An 11,467-nucleotide genomic window follows, 5' to 3' on the forward strand; every position below is an offset into this window, starting at 1 on the left:
GCCAGGGGCCGCATTCGTGGGTGAGTTATAATGCCTTCAAATTCAGTGTTTACACTGGAAATACTTGACAGAGTCTTAAATAAGCAGTGCTACCAGGTGGGCTTTTAAGAAAGATGATATTTATAAAAAGTGTAGTGGCTGTATCTGAACTTAACAGCTTCATGCATTTGTATGACTTTGTGTTTACAATTTTCTTGTGATTTTTTAATGAAATAGAATAGTTGCTAACTGGTCAAATAAATGCAGACTTTGGATATCCTTGCACTGCCACAGTTTTATGAGTGAAATTGCTTTGTAGTTAAAAGATGTCTGGGAGCAAGCTAAAGGGGTGGTGTCAAAATAAAAATAATATGCTTCAAAATATTCCCGTTCTCATCTGGGATCCTGCTGACACTCAGCATCCCGACTCTGCCCTCGCTGTGCACCTATGGGACCGAGTGAAATCACCCAGCACTGGGGGTCCAGCCAGGGTGCAGGATCGGGCCACAGGGTGTTAATTTGTAGTGAGTCTTTTTAGCATCTCACTCAGATCGGGTGCTGACACATTTAGCACTGCTTGTCTTTATTTCAAATTCACTCCCACTTTCGGTGCCGTAGCACTCCTGTCCAGCATCGCTCTCCTCCTTTTCGAGGTCAGGTTCCCTGGGGTGAGGTGGACACAGGGAATTAGGAGGTGCACTGTGTTTCCATGCCATGTAATGTGTGTGCACACCCCTTCTTCCCACCCTTCCCACTATCACTCACTAAAACTCGTATGTGTGTGTGTGTGTGTGTGTATATGTGTGTATATATATGTCCCTGGGGGTTGACTCTGAGAGATTGCGCTCCAAAAGCAGTCCTTCCCAGATGCCTGAAGAGCCTCATAAGGCGCACGTGGGTCAGCTGTCACAAGGGGACAGTAACTCCCCCCCGCCGTGTGACGATGGGTTTACACTGCTGAACGTGGTTTTGCAGAGACCCTCAGGGAGCCCAACAAACATCTCATCATGGATTCTGTACCCGGCCACCGCAGCCTGTTGCGATGTGGCAAGTGCTACGGCAGCAGTTACACATCAGAGTCCTCATATGGGTGTTTGATGAAATCATCGATGTTCAGATACGGGGAGGTGTTTTGCCATGACCTATAGCTGAGGCTGGAAGTATGCTGGCAGTTCCCTCAGCAGCATCCTCTGTACAACTTACTGTTTGCATGTTAAAAAAAAGGTAAAAATATAAATGAAGACTAAGGTGACCATTCAACTTTTTCTTGAAAAGGAAAAAAGTATCTTAGCAATGAGAAAATGCTACTGATGATCAGATCAGTCTTTCCAGCCTGTGTTTACATGAGTTGTAGGAGTATTTTTCATACAAGTAGCCCTATTAACTTCAGTGCATAAACTGTGTCTCTTTCTTTTAATCTGCAGGATTAAAATCACTTGTAAATGTTAATAGATAACATGTTCAGCAACCTCATAGCGTTTGTGTTTTTCTTAGCTGTAGCACTGCAGAGTCATTCTACCTCTATAAAACTCGTGGAAAGATTTTAAGGTGGGCCAAATACATCTCAAAGATTGGTTGCTTAATTAACACAAGGCCTCACAGTGACAGCATTGCAAAACAAACTCCAGCGCTGGCCCGGTGCCTTTTTCCACTTCGCTGGTTCTGCTACCCATATGTCTCAGCCTGCCAACACAGAGCATCGAGTGCATTTTAATAGCTGCTGTTCTTCTTTATTACTGTGACAGCGACTTTATAAATGCCTCTTACTCTCCTGATGATACAGAATCGATACACTAACAGCATCTTTTTTTTCCCTATTTTTCCTTTCCAGGAGCAAATTCATCAGTTGTTGCTGATTTCATGCCTACATCATCATGGAACATCTCAAGTGAATTAGATAAAGGTAAGTGGGCAGAAAAAAATACAAATATGTGAAATCAGATTTAAAAATCTCAATTCTTCTTCTTGACTTGGCCAATCAGCAAGCAAAGGGATGAGGGCGCATTTCAGATAAACTCTGTTTGCCTTGACGTTTAATTACGTGTGGTTCTGTGATTTCTGGAGAATGCTGTGTTCATTTCTTGTACTAGTAAAACGTTCCACATGGTAAAAATATTTCAAGATGTGAGTTCTGTTAGTTTATGAACTGCTTGACATTTTGTCTGGTGGATCTTAGGATTTGAACTCAAAATTAACAAGCATCAGGCAGTCAGTTTGCCTCGATGTGTTTTATTATGAAATTTTGGGGCTTTAAATTAATAGATGGGGGAAATACATTTGCAGGTGGTAATTATGTGTGATTTGGAGCTCTCCAAAGGGTGCATATTGTGAAAAAAGGGATGTATTTCTCATGCCCCTTCATTTCGTAAATTATGCACCACCGATTATTTAAGCTTAGCTTCCTCTAGCCCTTATTGCAAGGCAGTGGCCTGCAGCTCCTGAGTCAGTCTGGTCTTTGAAATGCTTCTGATGCTGTTAGCCACACTAACTGTGCAATTTGTCAACCACTCTTTTCATTTGCTTATAACTTTGCCAACCATTAACTATTTAGACTGAGATTTCCCATAGTGGAGTTCTGCCTCAGATGGTTTTTCCAAACGTTTTTGTCTGTATTTTGTTAATGTTTTTTATGAACATGTGTTCATAATGCTTTATGTTTATGCATAAATATGTTTTCTGTGCTTAAGTATGAAGAGAATATGTAGTTCTGAATACTTTAAGGCAAGGTTGACTCTTTCGTGTCTGCCTTCCCACCAGGGAAGGAGCAGGACTTTCTGGTGATCAAGGACACATTGGAGAAGACGGAAGCCAAAGGGCTTGTGCTTGCTGGTGGGAAAGGGAGAAAAGCCTGTAGGCATTAAGCAGAGGATTCCCAATTCACAGCAAATTGCTGAAAGAAGGCGTTGACAGAATAGATGTCTTATCCCACTGCAGTGGTTCATCCAGGTGCCCATGGCAGGTCCGCAGGTCTGGGCAGTGCACTGGGGACGTCCCGAAGCTGCGGAGAAGTGGGGGTGGTGGTTCCCCCAAACAGGATGCCTGCGTGTTTATTTACTTGTTTGGCAGCTTTGTTTGGTTTTTCAAAAAGTAATAAATAAATAAGTGGCCTACAAAAAGCAAGTTAAGGCCACAAAGCCAAACACTCAAAGCTTAGGAAATGCCAGAGAGAAGGCAGTCTTCATTCAGGCCTCTTACGATATCCTTGGCAGGCAACCTTTACTAACCTACAGGGTAGATTTTTCTCTAGGAACCCAGCCCATGATCACAGGAGAAGACAGGGTCACACTTCGTTGAAGTGGTGGAAATATTTTTTGCAAATTATCATCAGTGGTATAGTCTTTGCTCTCCACTCTGAGCCCAAGGGTTCAACTGGTGAAGTGCCCATAGATTGCTATATATTGCAGGGAAAGCTGTGTGCCTCCAACCAAAACCTAGACAGAGGAAGGTACAGAAGATATATTGAAGATAATGTAATTTTACAGTAAATTGTACCTGATCTGTGCTGAAAAATAGCCCCCAGTAGCTTCTTTGTTGTTATTCCTGATGGGAGGTTTTGTGTAGACTGGTTTCTTATGACCAGGGTGATTTTTAACCCATATTTTGCTTAGGCTTGCTATCAGCTAGTAGTTCAAATGCTCCTTTTTTTCAGTAGCACATGCCCCAGATGGGCATTCTCCAAAGCCTTGGTTTGATTGACATAGCTAGGAAACAGAGAAAAGTGCCTGGGGGCAGCACGGACTGCCTGCCTCCTTTGGTGTCTGCTTTCTTCAAAATACTCTCCACCCTGGATTGTATCAACCAGGGTTCAGGTGTCCCACCCTCTGTTGGAAAGCAGCAGCTCCAGAGCTAGCAGAGGTAAAACTTGGGGCGACTGCCACCGTCCTGGACGTTGAGTCATCTTATTGCTCAAAGCGAAGCTTACGCTTTCTGTGCCAGCGCTGAGCCTGGCCTCTACGTTGGTAATTAAACCGTTTTCTCTGTTACTTTCATGGCACCTGTTCCTGAGCTATATTGTCAGAAACAGGTAAAATGAAGTTTCATGCTTCTAATCCACTTGGAATGCGGCAATTACCACTTGTTGGGCTGAATCCTGCATTCCTGGGGGATTACCGGCCCCTTTGCTCGCTCTGATTAGCATTTAGACTGCTGTAAGCTTACACACCTAAACATGGATTTACATATGTGATTAAAATGCGTTTGCTGCCCAAAAAGCTTAGTCAGAGGGGCGGATTCTCCCAGTGTGCCTACCAGCAAAGTAACGCGCACAAGTTTTGTCTTGTCTAAGAGAGAAGCAGAGGCTTTAATGTGGGAGCTACTGGTTCTACTAAAGGTCTTTGAAACTTTCGCTTGTATAAAGCCAAATATACTGCAGCGCATGCTGACTTGGTGAGTTGAAACCTCAGAGGAGAAAATTAGGCGTGCACTTAGTTTCCATTTTTTTTGCAAACAAGCATCTCAAGAAATCAGCATCCACTTGTCTTTGCTGCAGTCAGCCATGAGGTCACGCAGGCGTCCCAGTAAAACTTATTTTAAAGCCTATTAAGTTCACCACATGAAAGTGGTTTCCAGCCAAATTTCCCAATTAAATGGCTGTCCGCATTAAGTGGCTTTAGCTCTACCTGCTGCCTTTTGGAAATGAGCATCTCTTCCTCGAATATGTCTCCTGTCTTGGGAAGCAGGAACAGCTCATAGTCTTGCTAAACAATATTCTGCATTTTGAAATAATTACTTAATATGGTACTTTCCCTAGCTCGGGAGTTCTGCAGTGATTATCTTAAAACTGAGCCCTATTCAGGTTTCAATTTCTATTAAATAAGCTAAATCGACAGCATTAAACAGTTGCCTGTTTATTCTTTTTAACAGGAAATGAATTTAAAAGAGACGCAGCCACCCGTGAAGAGCTGTTGAAAGCAACGATTGATGGGAGGGAGGAGGTGGTTTCTCACCAAAACCTTGAAAAAACAAACAAGCTGTGCATAAAAAATAAAAAATAATCACTTTTGAAATAGGAGAAACTTAACTATGAGCATTTCTCTCTCTTTTCCGACTGGTAAATCATGGCGTGCAGAGGGAATGCCACGAGGGAAAAAGAGAAATGAAAATGGGATCCAATAAATACTTAATTATGTAAGGAGAAATAAGTGATCTTCAGGGAAAAAAGGGGTCTCTGGTGGTAGGAAAAGGCCCGTCTCAGGGGGTCGGTGGCAGGATGCGAAGCCTTTCATCCCCAGGTTGGTAGTTGAGATTTCCCTCGGGCTGGGGGAGCCTGCAGCTGCCCGGCGGGCGGGAGATGTCCAGCGGGACCGTAGCTCATCGCTTCGGGAGGCTCGGAGAAGTCGCCCTTGGTGCGTGCTCCCTGTTGCACCAGGATTTGTAACTGCTCCTGACAATTGCCACGGCTCGGCCATTCGCTCTCGGTGGCTTAAAGCAATTTCCTTATCCAGAAATTGTTTGATGTTGGCTGCGGCAATAGGTGATATCTGAGGCAAAACAAAAAGGCCAGATGAAACCGGGAGTAAGTGGAGTTCACGAGGACGCTCTACCCTGGTGCTGGCTTTTAGGGTCCATGCTCCGTTCTTTAATGTGACTCTTTTTTGGGGTGTGCCAGCAGGCGAGGGAGCAAGGCACGTGACCCCGAGCATTTTTTAATCTTTCTTTCTTTCTGTTCTTTAAGGCACTCTGGTTTCTCATTTCTCCTTGCCTATGCATTGCCTCCCCTCTCTCCCCTTACCACGGGAGAAGCTCCTGCTCCAGCTCTTTGTTTGAGAAAGCTTCCGATTTACTGTGAGCTCTTCTTTTCCCTGATCCTTATTTAAAAAGGTGAAGAGCCCTTCATTCAGCTGCTTCTCTTCCACAAAAACAGTTGTGGAAGGATAGTCTTTTCCTTCCGTCAGATGGCGGTTTATTTACAAAGAAGTAGATAGGCCTGAATTTGAATGAGAGCCTATTTACATCTGGTACAGTGGAGGAATTGTTTGGGAACTCTTCATCTTTAGGCAAAGATAATATTGGAGTCTTTGCCAAGAAAGAGTCGGCTTTGAAATACTATTTTCTTTTAACTGTGAGTAGGATTCAACTTCAGTGGACGTTCACTCTACAGGACTGATAAGAGAACGATGCCATCGCTGCAGCTTCCCCTGATCAGGTCCTCCCGGTTTCCCCATGCCCACCTGCAGCCTCCTCAGGAGCTCGTTTCATCATGGCAGCTCCCTGACCATGCACAAGGATGTGTCCTGGCCGTGGTTGAGCCAGAGCTGAGGACACTGGTGCTGGGGTGCAGCATGTTACCTCATTGCTGGCACCTCCTCCTTCCAGGAGCTCTTCACTCGGTCCTTCAGTTTCCAAAGAAAACCTATTAGTGTGAGTTTTTGCAGATGCTGCCTATTTTCCTTTTCCTTTCATGGCCTATCTGGTTTGGCAAACAAGTATAAAACGTTAGAATGATTCAGGGCTTGGGAACCGTCTTCATTTCCAGACATCCACGGTCCCAGGCCTGGGCTTTGAGCTCCCCACTGCTCACAGCCTCTCTGTGTGGCATAGACCTTGCGGTCACTGCTGTGGCAGCACTTAGCAGTCTCGTGGTGCTCCAGGTGTTACACGGAAAGCAAACGTTCCCTGGAGACCTCGGCAGCAAGAGTCAGGATTTTACAGAATGCACCCCAAATCACTCAGTGATTTAAGGTTAAGCTGGGATTTATCCTTGAGTATTCAAAGGTATATCAATGCAAGCATCCCTCCCCTGGGATAGTCTGGGGATCCAAAGCAGAAAGTAACTGTGGAAGGCCAAAACAGGTGATGGGAGAGCTGCAGTATTTGCTCCACTACCCTGTGCGTGGGACTGCATGTCATTAATTTCTTGGAGATCCTTGTGCAGGCAGGATATCCCCTGGCAGGGTGGGCTGGACGACAGCTACAGCGCAAGAGGAGGCCACGGAGCGCAGAAGGGGCTGCAGGACATCCCGGTGGGTGCAGCCATGCTGCTGATGGACCCTTTGGGTCTGGGGGCCTCCCGAGGGAAGAAGCAAGCCTTGCCATCCTTACTGACAAATCCAGGCTAAAGCTGTCACGTTGGCAAGTCTTTCCAGGCAGGGAAATGACCTGGCTATGAGTTCTTATAGGGAAAATCTTTCTGATGTCCCAGGGAGAATTTGACTCTTAGGCAAACTACATCTTAAAAAACATAAACAAAACCAAACGTGGAGAAAACCAGGTGGATCGAGGCCTCCTGACTTTGGCCCCAGTTCTTTAGAGATTTCCAGATATTCTTTTGAAATCACTGGATGTGAATTTGATACGCGTGGTGAAAGGGGAAGAATTACAGCTTTCACATTCATGCACAATTTACCTTTTTATTTTCCTTTATTATCTGGGGGATATTCGGTAAATCAAGCTCCCCTGATGGGGCTCAGGATTCTGATTCTATTTGTGGGGTCCCGTTAGTAGCGAGGCAGTAAATTACTGCTACTTTGTTTGAAAATTTTTTTAGCCACAGTACATTAGCTCCTTTTGTTTGCTTTTCCACTGACGGAGTGTACGTTTTTATGTGAGAATTTGTGTTTCTTGAATGTCTCATTTATAAATAATACAGGGTGTGAAATTTGAAGGTCACAGAACACAACCTGAAAAAGAAACCACCCTGAGTAACTTTGGGCATTCATGGCAAAAATCTTGCACAAAATGGTTCACTTACATTGGATTTTTTATATAACCTCAGTGTGTGCAGTGAATATCTGACCATTATACATAAGGTAACTATATATAATAACCTTTTCCTGGCTCATCCAGCTATCTTTGTTTATTTGAAAGATTGATAGATAGAGGGTCAGGGGACGTGTTTTATTGTAAGTTTCTGTTCCAAATTTCCTGACATTTTTGGTTTAAAAAAAAATAGACCTTTAAAAGGCACAGAAAGGGCTAATAAGAACCAGATCCTAAAGTGATGCTATGTCAAAATGTCAAAAATAACAGCTTTTCTTTGACTCTACAGCATTAATCTTAAGGCACATACCTTTCTATACACCCTTCCTTTAATAGCTTGAGTTTTTGTACGTGGCTCTTTACTGCAGAGCAGCTTCTAAAGTGACAACAAAATCCCTTGATGGTTTTCAGTAGTTGGGTTTGTAGCTGGATGTGGACATTTGTTTACCTATTCCAAATCACTTTTTTTTGTGATAAAGTTTAGAGGCTTCCTACTTGTGCTATAAAACTGGTTCCTGAGTAAAGAAAAGCTTCATTTCCCCTTGCCAGATTATAGCGTCAAAGCTATCACCAAGACATCTGTCCTTAAACCTGAAAGTTAACTTATAAAAGGAGAGGCAGCTGTGAACTCTCAAATGCTTATTAAGAATTCACATTGGCATGAAGGGCAGTGAGTTGTCCCGTTCCTATCCAAAAGCAGTGGGATTCAGGTGCTCAGCCCCAGATAATTTTTTTGGAAGTCCATGGGCACCTGTGCTCTGGTTTTGCTCTACAAGCCCTCCTGCCCCTATGGCCCAGGGCAATCTCTAAGCTGCTAGTTATCAGAAAGTAGCAATTAATTCTGAGAATCCCAAATACAGTGATTGTCACACGAAAAGCCATAAAGCCTCGGGCAGTGGTCAGCCTGTTTCAGATCAGTAAATCATCCTCAGGTGGCACTAACCCTCTAGATGGTGTCTGGGAAGAGAAAGCCCAACACACAGCTGCAGCGTGTATCCCAAATTGAGTCTTGCACGTACACATCGCTGAGGAAACTCATTTGGAAATAAGCTGGGCAAGCAAAGGCAGTAGAGTATTTCCTTTTGTCCCAAGACAGCTGACACTGAATATTTCCGCATGATTGTCTAGACTTCTTTAACTCTGATATTCTTCATATAGGTTGCCAAATCATGGGTTGAGTGCGGTATCCCTTTCCTCCCACTGTCATTCCTCTACTTCTATTCATTTAAAATAAGTGAAATTCCAGCTGGGAGTCTTCCTTTTGCCCCTTTTAATAACAAGTGTCTGTCGATCAGACCCACAGATCGGACCTGCCGGGAGTTGTCTTCCTTCGGGAGTTATGGGCAGATCAAGCAATCAATGTTTAATACTTTTTCTAACTGAGAAGTATATGCTGTGTCTGTGGCCACACTTCAGTCAGAAATCCTGCTGGTTCCTTCTTTAGCTTAAAACTCAAGTCGATTGAACATATGGAACAACCAGCAAGCCCCTCCAGCGTCTTCAGGCTGGGTGGGCTCCGCGTTGTTGATTTTCTCCAAAGCGAACAATTCCATATAGAAAATTTCCAACGGTCTGAGCTCAATGGTGGTGCTGATACATGTGAGTACGGGGCACATCCAAGTGTAGCATCAGACTGGACTAACGTGGATAATCCAAAGCTCTGAATGAATGAAAATGCTTCTTTCCAGACTAGTATATTAAATCGGACAGACTGTGTCTGATATGCCTCACAGGCTCTTTCTGTTTAGACAAAGGTTATCAACTCTTTAAGTCACCAATCACTAAACGTATCTGTCCTGCAGTCACTGACTGAGACACTTCTTGCATTTTTTCTTGCCAATGTATGCTATGACAAAGAACCGGTGAGCTGCTAAACCTTTTGGTGCAAAAAGATAAATGCAATAAGCAGTCCGTGAGACTGGTGTCCCAACTGCCTTACTCCAACCAGGTCAGGTGGTTGCTTTATGTGCTGTAATGCAGATTTGAATTTTCAAATCCAGAATTAAACTTATTCTCCAGTCCAGCAGCTGGAAGCGGTGTCCCCACAGCTGTAGGTTTGCTTGAGAAAAGGTCTGGAGATGTTCCTTTCCAGATAAGTGTGTTGTTACACGTCTATAACGGGAAGTAACTTGGTACACCAGCCTCTCTGTTGCACCTGGATTAAAGCTGTTTCCAGGCTTCTGACGGCTTGAATGGAGACTTAATTTTAGCTTTTCTTTGAATATTCTGGAAGATCAGAAGGGCATAAAGAAAAGGGTAAATGAAACAACAATTCTTCTCATAAAATGAACATTTCAGGGTCTAATCCTGTATCCCCATCGTGCTTTAAACACCTAGTGGAATCAGAAACATATAGCACACGCAGTGCTTGGGGAAAAAAGGTCTCACTGTGGCCAGCAAAATCCTCCTCCAAGCAAAGAGGGTGTTACTGCTCTAAGATGTGTCTTTGGCAATTTAAGATAGAGTAACCATGTGGTCACAGAGGAGATTAACATTCCTTGGCCAGAGAGGACGAGCTTTTATTTTGAAAGCCACCTGGGTTCCACTTAAAAGTAGTAGAATACTTCAGGATTTATTGCGACTGGGCAGGCTCCTATTTAACAATGTCAAGACGGAGCTGTGGAAATACACACACTTTTCTTCTTTCGAGACACGCAACACACTACACTTCGTCCTTGCACAGCTGTTGCTATTCTGTAACATCAAACCAGCAAAAAGTTTGGCCATGAAGGATACCTAATATTTGGATTTTATATGCAGTGTCTCCAATTTATGCGCTTAGAATCATGAAGATGACTTATGATGTGTTGTGTTTGCATTGGCAACGGCTCAAAACCAGAAATATATTTCAGGCTTGGCTTTCCAGATATTATCTCAAGTCATTTAAAAGTTCATTATAGGGCACCCGCTAGTGCTGCTATAGTAAAGGGGCTGTCAGCATTTTTCAAGGGTTTATAACTCAGCCATTAAAAAAAAAAATCTCTGTGGGCTGAAACTTGGCATTCAGGGTCTAGGCCCAGCAGTAAATTGTTTTTACAAATTAAAAAAAAATCAGTTTGACGATTATTAAATTATAGGTGGGCTAAATTTTATTTAGAACTTTTTCAGGCTATTCTCCCATACTTCTGTAAATTAAAATGTTTCCAAAATGTTTTTATAGAGTGCTACTCTAAAATATGGACTGGCTTTTGTTATGTTCTTGAAACCCTGAGATTTAACTTAAAATATAATAACGGTGCTTATCCCAGCATAGCACTTTTCACCTTCAAAGTGCTTCATGAGCATTATCTCATTAATGTACATAACAGCCTCCCCATGATGTAAGAGGGATTATTATCCTCACTTTATAGCTGGAGAGGTTGAGCCAAAAGGTTTAAGGCTGTTTTTAAAAGGTCTTAGTTGCACAAATCCCATGTGAGCTTTGATTGGCCTTGGGTGTCTACTTCCCTTTGGCTCTTCTAAAAATCACAACTGAAGTGATTCACCCAAGACTACTCAGAGCCAGGATTAAAATTCAGACTTTCCGATGGCCAGTGCCACTAGACTGTTTAATTCTCAGAAGCGCAGTAATTACTTTATACATAAGAACCATCGTGTTTCTAAGAAATTATTCTTTAGGTCAGAGGGAGTCAACTCTGGGCATCTGGGGAGCTCCTTGACGGCAGGGAGGCTGTCAAATGAAACATGGTAAAACGCGGCGTGCTGTAGGACCATGGCCATGCGACACGGTGTCTTCATCATGTGTGCAAGCAGTGGGTCCATCCCGTTTCATCAGGCCTGTTCGCCTCCT

At 43.5% G+C, this 11,467-nt stretch overlaps 1 protein-coding gene across 1 annotated transcript in view; it reads left to right on the top strand.

Moving 5' to 3' along the window:
* Window positions 1–1,021: 1,021 nt before the first annotated feature.
* The window catches only part of LOC104084103 (tyrosine-protein kinase transmembrane receptor ROR1-like), a gene marked incomplete at its 3' end in the record, with an annotated part of 48,647 nt that continues 38,201 nt past the window's right edge, over window positions 1,022–11,467 (top strand). Inside the window, exons 1-2 of the mRNA XM_009587826.1 lie at window positions 1,022–1,106; window positions 1,811–1,882. Coding sequence (XP_009586121.1) covers window positions 1,022–1,106; window positions 1,811–1,882 — 157 coding nt within the window. The remainder of the gene's footprint in view (window positions 1,107–1,810; window positions 1,883–11,467) is intronic.

This window comes from Fulmarus glacialis, unplaced genomic scaffold (genome assembly GCF_000690835.1).
Source record: "Fulmarus glacialis isolate BGI_N327 unplaced genomic scaffold, ASM69083v1 scaffold7821, whole genome shotgun sequence".
NCBI classification, from domain to species: domain Eukaryota; kingdom Metazoa; phylum Chordata; class Aves; order Procellariiformes; family Procellariidae; genus Fulmarus; species Fulmarus glacialis.